We start from the raw sequence: 12,866 nt of genomic DNA, 5'->3' as shown, positions 1-12,866 counted from the left end.
TTAACAGTGAGTGCATGAAGACTAAAACAAGAGCTCCAATCATTCTGTCGGCACGGCCGAATTTGGGGATATATATTGTGGGAAAGCGTGCATAAGGTGCTATCATGAAAACTCCAGGATTGACAGAGTCCAAAGGACCACCAGGCCTAAAATAAAACAGATTCTCGGTATCTCACGAGGAAATGAATACTTCAGGCTCGTTTTCCTAAGGCGTCTTTCCTGAAAATTACTCCTTTTTCTAGCCACTCGAGCGAAGATCACATACAAAATCACAGGACCATAAGTGTTTCCACATCAGGATGAGCACCACATAGAAGACGCTCTTCCACCAGGAACCATTCAAGCCAACTAGGTCGCGCACCGCGGTCACTATCCATGAAGGTATTGCGAAGATCAACGTACTCGGGATGGTGTTTGAACCAGCTCCACATCGGTTCGTCGATCTTCTCGGCGAATTGGAATGGACTGGATTTTGGTGTTCCTAGCGACGAAAGAATTCAGGGATTTTGGCAAGAGTTGGCATGCCCATATCAAATATAAACTTGATCACCGAAATACTGAGTCAGTCAGTCAGTTGGCGCGTCATTTAGGTCGTGATGCAGCCGCGCAGCCATCACATGAGCAGCCTGCTTCATTTAATTCCAAAACGGCCCTTTCAGTCCACCGTGGGGGTCGTATCGCCGTTTGAGCTCCCGTAGCTTCTCAAAATTATCGGCATATACCTCAATCCCCTTGTCAGCTTTCCCACCAATTGTAGAAGAAGACGATTTTGCTCACCTTTCTTGGATCATTGAAGTCCTCAAGTGAATGAGTGAAGTACTGCAATTCATATCGTTTATCGTGTCCGCATATAAAGGACGGTGCCGCTCTGGTCTCCCTGTAGGCCAATTCTCTGCTTTCTCTATAACCGCACGGGGCGCCAATCCCAAGTTGCAGAACAGATTGACCGTATGTACCCGGCCAGGCTCGCAGCGTCGGATCTACCGAATGAAAAGCTGGCTGAAACCACGAGATATGATCAGGTCAACAAACGCAGTTTCCTTTAACAAGAACATAATATGGCTACGTACCTTTTGCATGAATTCAATCAAGACATACGTCCCACCAAGAGAAAGAGATGGGTCCTTCAGGGTCAAACTCTCAATCCAGTCCCACGCCTTCGAGATGAGTTGTTCGTCGACCTGGGAAATGATGAGGCAAGACTGGAAGTTTGCAGTTTTTCCTTTGGCAGCTTCAAGACCATCTTAATTATAATGTCAGCTCACTCATATCACAGCATCTGCAATTTCGTGTGTTTACCCCAAATTTGGTTGCACTGTCGAATTGTCATAGATCTGGTTCTATCAATGGCACCTTCGATATCCAAAGCCCAACGGAATCCATCTGTACTTCTCCCGTGTGCTTCTCCATGTGCGTCAAAGACTTGAAGACCAATGCCCGGTTTTGGAGCCTCCCCCGTATAATGACCTTGGCTAAGATCGAGAGGGAAAATGTGCATTGCCATCTTTGGATCCTTGCACTCCGTGGTGAATCTTGAAACGGCTTTTGCAACGACAGAAAAGGCCGACCTTGGGTAGGATATCTGGCCAGAATAGATTTGGTCCGGGTAGGGGTAAACTCGCAGTTTGACCTCTACCAATACTGTATACGGGAAATAAGTAGACAGTCCATCTATACCGATGCGTGAAGCTTGCCTGACCTCCAAAGCTGCCCCCGCCACCTCTTAATGCCCAAAGTAAGTCTGGTTCAGTAGACGCCCACAAAATCCTGCCGTCCGTCAAGACGACTTTTGCGTCTAGCATATTGTGCGGGTCAGCACCAAGGCCTTTTTCGGAAGACAACCAAGATATTCCGCCTGCGAGTATGGAGCCGCCAACGCCGACGTAAGTGCAACGAGCGCCAACCACTGCGGTATTTATTTAACTTTTTGCACTAGATATAGCAGAAATATAGGACGTACCAGCATGGCCAGGGGCATTTTCCTCGATTTTTCGATCAACTTCTCCCCAAGTTTGTCCTGCACCAATAACCACAGTCTGGCCTTCTGCGTTGTATTCGAATTTGTCAAAAGCAGATAACGAGATCAGCACATCGCTGGCAGATGAGGACCCCACCCCAGTACTTCGGACCGCCCAATCCAGATTAGAATTTGATAAGAAAGAAAGTAACGATGCGAGAGACGAAGGCGTGCAGGGCCGAGCAATGATCTTAGGCTTCAAATCTTTCTGGGCCGCCCAAGTGCAGCTCTCTGATGCGTAAAGCGGAGAGTCTGGGTATATTATTTCGGCGGAAGAAAGTGGAATCTCAGCAATAAGTTTATGAGGGGGCATCTTTTTGGTTTTATGACGAGAATTACGAAGCTAAAATGATGACACTGATATACGCCTCAGAGACATTCATTTTCAATGGGAATTCTAACGTGACAGCAAAGCGATAATTACGTCATACTCTGATAGACCAGCCTGTGGAGCATTTGCAAACTATTTTGGGAAATCCTTCCCTTAATCTCGAAGATCCCGGTTATTATCTGAAAATATTTCATTTCTATAAAGATATATGTGATCTAATGGCGTACTATTGGACTTATGCACTCTCCCGCTTTGCTCAAGTTCTCCTCGGTGATTAAAAGCACCATAACGGAAATAGAAATCCCCTAGCGACAGGTGGCCTAAAGTCTGACCTCATCCATATATGAATGTGTTACAATATAAATGGGTGAGAAATAAAATGAATACGGGGTTTTGGCTCAGGCTTCAAGTAAAAGGGGGCGAAAAGGGAGAAAATAATATGAGATGCTGTGACCCTATAATCAACTTCTCTTTGCTTTCTACCAGAGTTACAGATTAATTTTCACGATGTCGTCGAAAACGACTCATGTAGCAGTCACCAAGCCGAGCCAGAGTGGTCAGATCTAGCCGCTAGCGTGGCCAAGACCTGTAAGCTCATCGCAGAGGCTACTCAGAATGGCGCACATTTGATAGCTTTTCCAGGGCGCTGGATTCCTAGATACTCATGTTAAATCTGGTAGGTGTAGTCGAAACTCTTTCCATACACCTTAGTAACGAGTAATTAGCCACCTGGATCTTATATCACTTAAGGTTTACAAGTTAAAAGGATGGTGGCCAATACGGAGAGAGCTGCAAAACCTGTGGAGTAGCCACTGTATGGTTATAATTTTATCGATCACATAGAAAATTGATTCAAAAGTTCAAAGTGTTATATATCCTAGACCAGGATATTAATGCACTAGTCTAGGGCTGTATATGGTAGAGCATAGTCTTCGAACGGGGATGTCGCACCAAGACTGTTTTGTCCATGCTTATATCCAACTAGTTGGATGAATCGATTCTTTCTGAATCATATATTTTATCGAGACGACCATCTTAGAACGATGGGCACCAACTCAAAAACCACCTTCTATCCCGTCGACTTTTCACCGGCTCTGCTTTCTCGTCACCATAGTAGATTGACTCTTTTGCGATATTAGGAGTATCAACGTAACTCTTGCGAAACAATCCAATCGATTGAACCTTTAGGCTAAATTCACCATGTTGATTCCCAAAGAAACTATAAAATTAGCAACCTATTTTCTGTCCTCCATTGATGTAAAGCTTACCTTCGCATCATGATCCGAAACCTCCTTATGTGCGACAAGTCCAATGGCCGGGCATCTTCTACCGCCTTCCCCCGATATGTCGGTCTCAGATCCTTCCATGACATACGAACTTCGCGGCCTGTCTCCCTCGGGCAAAAATCATATTCCCAGACAAGAGCGCTCTGTTCGCGATCATTCGGCCGCCGTTGTGGGATTTCGTCTGCTAGGGAGAAAGTGTATCGTTTTCCGTCCGATGGAACAATGCGTAGCTCAATACCGTCATATCCGCTGAGGTCCCATATTTGTTCGTTTCCGACCGTGCGTTGTGAGGCGAACCCGGCGCCGCCGAGTGTCTCAATGTCGAGGTTGCCGTGAAAAATTACCCCTTCATTGGTAGGCTCGAGTTTCGATATAGATGATCCACCACGAACGCGGTCGTCGGAAGCGGACCAGTGATTGATGTCCCAATCTGGACCAAAAAGTATTTGTTTATTCGTAGAGTATTCCATTGTGAATGCGAAAGGTGTTGGCAGGCAGGCGGTCGAGACCAGTGTTAAATAGATTGTGGGATTATAGCAAGCTGGGAATTGCAATCCGATCGATCCATAGATCGGAGGGTTAATTTACATGTGACGTCATTTGTTAAGTGCTAGCTAAAACTAGTTACCTAGTGACAGGAACCTATGTATCTAACGCTGGAGGTGCTCGATTCTTCAAAATGAAATTGTGGTATATTAACTCTATTACATGAATTCATATCTATCAGACATCATAAGGTTTCTTTTCAACATCATAAATGGGCGAGCATGCCAATTTGCTTCTCGTTCGCAGCCATGGACCGTATACCTTGAACAGAACAGGAATAGGGATCATCACGATTGCGATACATCCAAGCATTGTCCCCGCCCATTGGATCCCCAGGTTCTCCATCATTTGTCTGGAGAAAAGTGGGAAGGCGCAGCCAATAGCTGAGCGTAAGATCGTGTTTGCAGCAATAGTGGATGCAGCCCTGTTGATTGGGTTAGTCACTCGTTATCACGCGATATACAAGGCAACATACAACGTAGGATAGCAGTCAACAATGTAGTTGAAACACTGCAAGAAGATCAAAAAGATCCCCGCTCCGGTGAATAGTCCTGAGACTACAGAAGCCATCCAGTGAATAGATGAAGTGTATCCGGTCCAGCCGAACCTGTTGGGTATTAGCTCAGAACATCACAGAATGTTGAAGACTGCAAGAAGGACACTTACCAAAACATTCCCGCGGCAAACAGCACAGCTCCTATGATGGCAGGTGGAAGGCGCCATTCGGGTATGGGCTTATCACCGTTTGCAGCCAGCTTTATCCTATATGAACCCTGAATCAGGAGGATATAAACACCGCCAAGAAGTTCGCCGATGATAATTCCGACGAATGCAAGTCCACCAACACCCATACTCATTCCGTAAACGCCTTGGAAAACAACAGGATATGCGCCCAATAAGGCATACATCAACCCGTAGATGAATGAAATGTACAATGAGATCAGAAGCAGTATGGGCTCCGTGAACAACATCACAATGGGCCGGGCAAAGTTGTTCCGCAGAAGCTCCTTTACATCCACTTCCACTTCATCTTGCTTGGCATGGATGCCCCAGTTGCGAGTTTGTCGACGTAGGGTGGCTGCCTTGCGGACAAGGATGACTGGAGCATAAGTCTCCTCAAGGAAGGCAAAGACTAGGATAAACCCAAGGAAGACCATGATTGCAGAGATATACATTATCCATCGCCAACCTAGAGAGCTCATTGCAATGAAGCCACCCACAAACGGTGCTGAAAAGGGCCCGATAAACACCGCCATGCAGAAAATCGACATGACGACACCCCGCTGGGTGTTGTTGAACAAGTCAGCGAACACAGCAGGAACAACAGAAATCGGGCTAGCCGAAAAAAGGCCACCAAAGAAACGGCAAATCATGACCGTCTGTATATCTTTGGCAACTGCACATGCTAAGGTGAAGATGGCGCATCCGAAAAGTCCGAGAGATAGTGGCCAACGTCTGCCGATCAGCTCTGATCCCGGTGCCCAGATTGTTGGCCCGGCGGCGAAGCCAAGGACATAGAGTGTCACTCCAAGTGCGCCAACTTCGGTGCTTGTGTTGAACTCCTTGCTGAAGCCAGGAATAGCAGCCGAGAAGACAGCGCTTGTAAACGACCCGGCGAAGGTACCATAACATAAGATGCAAACTAGCATTATTCTATTGAGATATTAGCATGTGTATACTGATATTGACGAGGAACGATAGTAAACATACCGCCTAGATGTAGACCAATTGTATGGATGCAAAGGATCATTGGCTCCATCAAACTCCACGACATAGCCTTCAGAATCCGGGAGCAGAGGTGGAAAGTCTTTATTGGCACCCATAGGAAGCCATTTATCACGGGGAAGAGGCCCTCTCGTTGAGCCGACAGTTGTTTTTTGTTGCAGGCGATATGTGTTGATACGGGTAAGCTCGAGGGTGTCAATTTCCTCTATTGTGTCGTCGGATTCATGGCTGCGAGAGTCCATTGGATACTCGGTATCTGTATCATATTTGTCTGGGTGTTGAGTGATATGCTCCATTGTAAGCTGTCATGTCAAGGTTTAGGGATTAGACGAAGAATTTGCGTGGGATTATACAGAGCTCTAATCGAGGAAGGCAACGCAGTATATGTCCCTGTTTCGCTCAGCTCATTGATCACATTTTTTTTTCTCTTCCTAGTCTTCTGGGTCTTCGGCCTAATCCGCAATCCATCGTAAAATGGGCCCTGATTCTGGCAAATTGACCTCTACTAGGGCTAAAAATTAGTTTTAGTAGATCCATACTTTTCCGCTGTGGCTTTAAATGCTTTTTATATCCACTATTCAGGCATATTGCCCCAGTAGTGTAAGTCAATGACCAGTTAAAAATTAAATATCTCGGTTAGAATCGGAGGTGGATGACATCCGCTGTGAACGCCGAGAATAACCTACTATAGCCGCTATCAGTTTTGTTTCAGGCGAACGAAAAACTCTTCAATATGGCTTTGTTTTCAGGAAATTGATCAACAATGACACCATGTTTATATTGTAGACTGCCTCCAGACCGATTCCAACTTCCCACGTGAAACCGGTTTGGTGTGTTCCCTGTGCCGAAGCCGTCGGGGCGGAGACGGGGACCCAGTTAGTTCCACTATATTCGGGATACAACTATGTCAAAGCCGATTGCTACGTGTATATAGGTTAATCAATTCTGTCATATACCATTTTAGTTGAAGGAACTCTGCCAATTTTGTGTTGCAACAAATTTATTTCCCTGCTTGGCCATACCTATCATATACGATGATCACCGATCACAATCTTCCTCTTGTAGCTTCTTGCAGAGGTCTTTTAGTGTCCAGCCAGCCCAGTCGAAGTCGCTGGTCTCAAGATAGATTTGGCCGCTGAGTCGAACCCACCAAGATCCTTGAAAGGGGAATACCGGCATGAATGTGTTGTATGACTTGATCATAGTCTGCTGCATCCATTCAGTCACGGTCGTATCGGGTTTACCTTGTCCTTTGACCAGACTCCCGTTTCCCGAAGTGGGTTTCTTGATAGGAAGGAGGATGTTGACCATGAAACAGTCTGTCGAAGTATGGGCAGCGTTGTCCAGGATCACAGTCCCTAGAATATCTGCAACCCTCTGTCCACCGGTGCGGGAAAGTTGAATGCAGTAATTCCGAATCTCGGTCTCACCACCACACACCTTCTGTCTCCACCGGATAGCTTCAGGCACTGCTAAGAACGAAAAGTTGTCGGCTGTTCCAACGAACTCGAAATTGGAAACAAATTCTGTTTTTTCATTCACTGACTCCTTGGAACTGACACAAGATCCCTTCTCGGGCGATCGAGGAATGAACCCGTGGCTTGTTGGTAGAGTGCTTCGCATCATGGCTTGGTTGCGCTTGGGGACGTAAAACACAGCACATGAGCGAGGAGTAAACAGCCACTTATGGCAGTTGCTGATCAAGAAGTCTGGATCCAGGGATGATAGATTGAGATCGATTTGCCCAATTCCGTGGGCGGCATCAATCAGACTCAGTACACCCTCTGAACGGCAGACAGCTGTGAGTTCCTCAAATGGAAGTCGAAGACCCGGGTTGGACGAAATTGTGTCAAAGATAGCAATTCGCGGGCGGTAGCCTTCTCTCTGTGAATCGTGGATCGCTTTTCGAAATGCAAAGACCATCTCAGAGTCGTCAACTGGATATATGAGCCGAATCTCTCTGGTGCGAACCCTGCCTTCATTGGCTTCACAAACATAATTGGTCGTCTTCCCACATGCTCCATATATGATATCCAACTGAAGAATCTCATCTTTTCCGTCACTACTCCAGACCATATTTCGCATAACTGTATTGATTCCAGTGGTCGCATTTGGAACAAAGACAATGGTTGACTCTGGTACACCAAGAAAGTTACTCATGGCAGCCCGGGATTCGTCCAACAGTTCGGGAAAACGATATTTGATGAAGGGGCACGGAGTTGCCTCGCATTCATCACGTAGCTCATTTGCTTTGTTGCGAATAGCGACAGGTGACGCTCCGAATGATCCTGATGTAGTGAGCACATGAACTGGCATATAGAAGCCCCATTCTCTTTACCATGATTCAGATTTCGGTAACCAGGGCCAAAGGAAAAATGTCGGCGCATTTCATGTCCAAATGATGTTGGCTCATATTGACAGGAAGGTGACATGTTCACGTCCGTAATTTGTTAGAGATTTGAAAGATGACAATTCCAAGTTCAAACGCGACTTATTTCCCCCGCGATCCCCTCCCCACTTTCTCTTATAGAACTTGGATGCTACAGAAGAATACAACACTGAAAAGGCTCGGACCTCGGACATCCTTGCGATACGACAAGCCCGCCGATCAATAAATAGGATGGGATAATATTGGCCCACCCAATACTTGTCGACACGATCATTTCCTTATTTGGTAATTCTGACCCTGTATCCTCCATGATCCCTCAGTTGTCACTCCGCATTCTGATGCCCACATTTACTGTTTACCCCCACGGGTCCGTGCATTCAATACAAAAAGGTATGCCACAGTCCGGGAAATGTCAGTCATCTTATTATGCTCTCGCTAATGTCAGTCTAACAGGCCGCATCTTCCTTGGAGCCAACGATACAGATTCTAATCCATTCATAAGATATGGAGTCAGACAACAAAAATTCGGACGATGCGAAGCATCATGAGCACACCGAACCAGGCAAGGGGGTCAGGATGCCGATGGAAATGGGCACCTTGCAGCGCCGGCTCAAATCCCGCCATGTTCAATTCCTTGCCCTCTCTGGAGCTATTGGGACTGGACTCTTTGTGGGTACAGGTCAGATCCTGTCGTTGGCTGGGCCATTATCGATGGTGCTTGCGTATCTCATCACTGGATGTAATCTCTACGCGGTGATCAACAGTATGGGTGAAATGGCGACCTGGCTTCCATTACCTGGCGCTGTTCCCGTGTATGCATCTCGATTTGTTGATGAGGCGCTGGGATTTACTCTTGGTTGGAATTATTGGTATCAATTTGCTATTGGTGTTCCGATTGAAATCAGTGCAGCTGCTCTTGTGATCGACTACTGGCCCAATAACATTTCCTCGGCCGTGTGGATTACTGTACTCTATGTGAGTATTTTCGCCCTCAACTGCCTTCCTGTTCGGATATACGGCGAACTTGAGTTTGTGCTTGGTTCGATCAAGCTTTTAACCATTGTGGGGTTGATGTTGCTCATGTTCATCGTCACGCTCGGCGGAGCTCCGACACATGACCGCATAGGGTTCCGCTACTGGAAGAATCCGGGTCCTATGAATACCTATCTGGAGGATGGATCCTTAGGACGCTTTCTAGCGTTTTGGAAAGTCTTCATTCAAGCAACCTTTAGCTATGGGGGCAGCGAAATGGTGGTGATTGCGGCGGGAGAAACCGAAAATCCCCGGCGGAATATCCCCAAAGCTGTGCGACGTGTTTTCTGGCGAATTGCCATCTTTTATGTTGGCAGTGTTTTTCTTGTCGGTCTATGCGTCTCATCTAAAGATCATAGACTTCTCAACGCCATTGATGCCGGAGCGGCAGGCGTGGGGGCAAGCCCTTTTGTCATTGCAATCGAGAATGGCGGTATTCCGGTGCTACCATCCATCATCAACGCTGTTGTTCTCACATCGGCTTTTTCAGCTGGCAACTCTTTCTTTTATGCCTCGACTCGAATTCTATATTCCACAGCATTGGATGGGAAAGCACCTCGGCTGCTGCGATTTGAGAAATTTGGAGTTCCATATGCCTGTGTTGTGGTCACTGCTGCTCTAAGCTTACTTGTGTACCTCAATGTCGCATCAAGCTCGGCTGAGGTCTTTTTCTGGATTAGTAACCTAAGCTCTGTGAGCACATTGATCGTGTGGTCGTCGATTGCTGCGACCTATGTTCGTTTCTATCAAGGACTGAAACACCACGGCATCCCGCGGTCCACTCTTCCATTCCAGTCACCATTCCAGCCGTTCCTGGCCTACTTTGCAATAGTGTTCTCCTTGACTGTGGCATTCTTCAATGGCTTTGATGCTTTCTTTCCTGGCCATTTCAGTGCCAAGACCTTTATCCCACCTTACATTGACATCCCTATCTTTGCTTGTCTTTTCCTGGGTTACAAAATCCTGAAGAGAACAAAGTTTGTTAAGGTAGAGGACATGGATTTCTGGTCCGGCAGAGAAGAGATTGATCGACTAGAATCCGTGTGGGAAGAGCCAAAGCCTCGCAACTATCTTGGTCCGTGCTCGTTTTCCTTTTCTTTGGTAGCTTATCACATATACTGACACACATCTCACAGAGCGAATATGGTTCTGGATTGCATGAGCATATAAGCCGCTTGGTGCAATGGTCAATCTCTTTCATCGACATCCCGCATTTTGCTCCCGCTGACAGGTATGCTAGATCTATCATCAATTGAAAGCTCTAGTGGATATGAACGCAACACTCTTCTTTCAATCCCCGAAATGTCAAGCGGTCTTAATAGGTTTATTTCTTCCCTTGTGATATGACAAAGCTATCATAATATAATATGTCCAGTCGCTCAGCAACAAATGGCCAAAACTCCAAATACAAAAATACACAATGGTCAAGTAAACGACGGCCACACACATGCTAGCAGAATCAACCACCAAACATCATAAAGCTCATGAGTCCAATCCAGCCAGCCACAAAAATTGCCGTCACAATTCCCGCACCCACCTTGTCAGCCGTTGTGATTGTAGTCGTCTTTTGACTGGAAGCAGTAGTGTCGTCTTCACCTGCTGTTGGATTGCTAGTACTGTTGCCGCCAGTGGTCGAGGTCACCGGAGCTGTCTTGTTGAAATTGATTAAATTTGCGGTGAAGACTTTCGACGCGCTGATCTGTTCTTCCATTCCCATCCAGCCGTCCCATGTAGACTTATACCACTGGACACCACAAGTGCCATTGCTGTGGCCGGTACAAGATGCAGCGGCTGCCTGACCTGATGTTTGTAGCTTTTCTAGGATGCTGTCAAATGTCGATGGGACAAGTAGAGCAGTCGTTGCCAACCAGGAGGAAGTTAGTCCTTTGAAGAGGATCTCGTTATTATTGCAAGTTTCTGCGGGCTCGCAATAGTAATCTTCAATAATCCCACCGGTGATGAAAAAGTTGTCAAATGTGGCATTCAACAGGCCATTAACTGCTGTCAGCCATTGAGACTGGGTGGTTCCATTTGTCTATAGACAGAAGAGGTTAGTCTAACTACTTTGGCACGACAAAGACAACGTGAAATTTAAAATGGGCATTTCTCACATAGTTGTACATATACGCTGCTCCCATCAGGTAAGTGCCATAGTTATACGTCCATTGGGCGTTTCCCTGGGTCGCACAATCATTATCAACATCGGTGGAATCGGCAACATTCCACGTTGAGTTGCTAAGCAGAGGTGACGAGACAGACCAATCCCAGATCTTGTTAGCCCACTGAAGATAGATTGCATCTCCAGTGTAGCGGGCTAGACGTGCAGATAATTGGAATAAACCCCCATTCGAAATGGAATTTTTCATTGCATATCCAGACTGGTAGGGCCAGATTTGCCACCGTAGGCCACCACCACACGAGGATGTATCCCATCTTTTGATTTGCGTATTGAAGACGCCCTGGGCTAAAGAGAGCCAAGAGAATCCAGTCGAGCGGTCTGGGAATGAGAATTCAGCGGCGGTCATAGCCGCTAGACCCCAGAACATTTGGTCGTCGTTTCCCTGGTAGATAGTCGGTATTAGATCTTGTTGCCTTTTGAGACTCTGACTGTGCTCACCAGATAAGAACTGTAGTTGCTTGGCATATAGTCCCCGTCCGTACCTGATTGCCATTGCAAGCCAACACTTAGCTCCTCATTGTATGTCGTGTCGCCAGTAAAGTGCCAGTACTCTAAGAGTGCAAGAAATAGAGGGGCTCCTTCCCACCATTTGTCTGGAAAGGCCCCGGGGATTTGACCGGTCTCATTGCCGTAATAATATTTCATCATAGCGTAGGTCGACGTACTCGCGGCATCTTTGATCGATTCTGTTATGAAATCAAACGTTAGCTTCTCATTGCTGTTAGTAATTGATATGGAATGAGGATCCAGACTCCACCACGTACGTTCGCTACTGATATCCAAATCAATTGCGTGTGCTACCCCGAAAAGTAGTAACACAGCGACAGCGCCTTTAAAGGGGGAGCACCCCCCGAGCAAGTGCATCTTATCGGGTTGATGCAGGGGGAAACCGCACAAATTTCATCAATGAAAGATATCAGAGTAGAGGTGTGGACTGATGTGCCAAAGGTATCAAGGAAGGGAAGAAAATATATTATTTCAAATTGGAAATCACGAACCATTTTCGCTATGCCATTTTTAAATATAGGGCATGCGTAATCCTCGGCGCTAGCGTCGTCAACTGTTTCATTGTGGAGTATAAAAGCCTGTGGAGACAAAATGCCAAGCTTTCACAAGCTTTCTTTTGTCTGATCTTGATCGTCGCATTAGACGTGACCATGTGTCTCAGATCTCTTTGGGTTGCTTTTAAACTGCACTCTTCGCCTTCCCGACACTACCGGAGACTTAAAAAAAAGCTCTCTATTCGTTCGCCGGGAGACCTTCTAATACCTTCCTGGTTTCTCAAGATATTTTAGGCAAATAGTCCAATCGTCATGTTGGCCTAATAACATGTACTATATGTAACAGAATATATCACAGAC

General features: G+C 46.4%; 6 protein-coding genes across 6 annotated transcripts; 1 reads left to right on the top strand and 5 right to left on the bottom strand.

The window, feature by feature from the left end:
* Positions 1 to 269: 269 nt before the first annotated feature.
* On the bottom strand, positions 270 to 2,330 carry N7447_001396 (FAD-binding oxidoreductase; the record flags this gene model as incomplete). Its single annotated transcript, XM_057225672.1, has 6 exons — positions 270 to 465; positions 749 to 819; positions 1,071 to 1,243; positions 1,300 to 1,641; positions 1,700 to 1,906; positions 1,961 to 2,330. The coding sequence occupies 6 exons, from the start codon at positions 2,328 to 2,330 to the stop codon at positions 270 to 272; spliced, it is 1,359 nt and encodes a 452-aa protein (XP_057089688.1).
* A 1,053-nt stretch (positions 2,331 to 3,383) lies between these two features.
* N7447_001395 (CIA30 family protein) lies at positions 3,384 to 4,104 on the bottom strand (the record flags this gene model as incomplete). The annotated part of the gene is made up of 2 exons (XM_057225671.1): positions 3,384 to 3,567; positions 3,617 to 4,104. The coding sequence occupies 2 exons, from the start codon at positions 4,102 to 4,104 to the stop codon at positions 3,384 to 3,386; spliced, it is 672 nt and encodes a 223-aa protein (XP_057089687.1).
* A 253-nt stretch (positions 4,105 to 4,357) lies between these two features.
* On the bottom strand, positions 4,358 to 6,201 carry N7447_001394 (MFS transporter; the record flags this gene model as incomplete). The annotated part of the gene is made up of 4 exons (XM_057225670.1): positions 4,358 to 4,604; positions 4,656 to 4,787; positions 4,847 to 5,833; positions 5,891 to 6,201. 4 exons carry the CDS (start codon positions 6,199 to 6,201, stop codon positions 4,358 to 4,360), a joined length of 1,677 nt encoding a protein of 558 aa, XP_057089686.1.
* A 742-nt stretch (positions 6,202 to 6,943) lies between these two features.
* On the bottom strand, positions 6,944 to 8,221 carry N7447_001393 (Pyridoxal phosphate-dependent transferase major region subdomain 1; the record flags this gene model as incomplete). The annotated part of the gene is made up of 1 exon (XM_057225669.1): positions 6,944 to 8,221. One exon carries the CDS (start codon positions 8,219 to 8,221, stop codon positions 6,944 to 6,946), a length of 1,278 nt encoding a protein of 425 aa, XP_057089685.1.
* Positions 8,222 to 8,798: 577 nt separating this feature from the next.
* Positions 8,799 to 10,488, top strand: N7447_001392 (Amino acid/polyamine transporter I; the record flags this gene model as incomplete). The annotated part of the gene is made up of 2 exons (XM_057225668.1): positions 8,799 to 10,401; positions 10,463 to 10,488. 2 exons carry the CDS (start codon positions 8,799 to 8,801, stop codon positions 10,486 to 10,488), a joined length of 1,629 nt encoding a protein of 542 aa, XP_057089684.1.
* Positions 10,489 to 10,785: 297 nt separating this feature from the next.
* On the bottom strand, positions 10,786 to 12,369 carry N7447_001391 (glycoside hydrolase family 76 protein; the record flags this gene model as incomplete). Its single annotated transcript, XM_057225667.1, has 4 exons — positions 10,786 to 11,361; positions 11,438 to 11,887; positions 11,944 to 12,191; positions 12,270 to 12,369. 4 exons carry the CDS (start codon positions 12,367 to 12,369, stop codon positions 10,786 to 10,788), a joined length of 1,374 nt encoding a protein of 457 aa, XP_057089683.1.
* Positions 12,370 to 12,866: the final 497 nt, after the last annotated feature.

The sequence above is a fragment of the Penicillium robsamsonii genome (genome assembly GCF_028829455.1).
Source record: "Penicillium robsamsonii strain IBT 29466 chromosome Unknown utg000001l_segment0_segment0, whole genome shotgun sequence".
In the NCBI taxonomy this organism is placed as follows: domain Eukaryota; kingdom Fungi; phylum Ascomycota; class Eurotiomycetes; order Eurotiales; family Aspergillaceae; genus Penicillium; species Penicillium robsamsonii.
The sequence above is the reverse complement of the archived record's forward strand: the minus strand, read 5'-3'. Positions and strand labels throughout refer to the sequence as shown.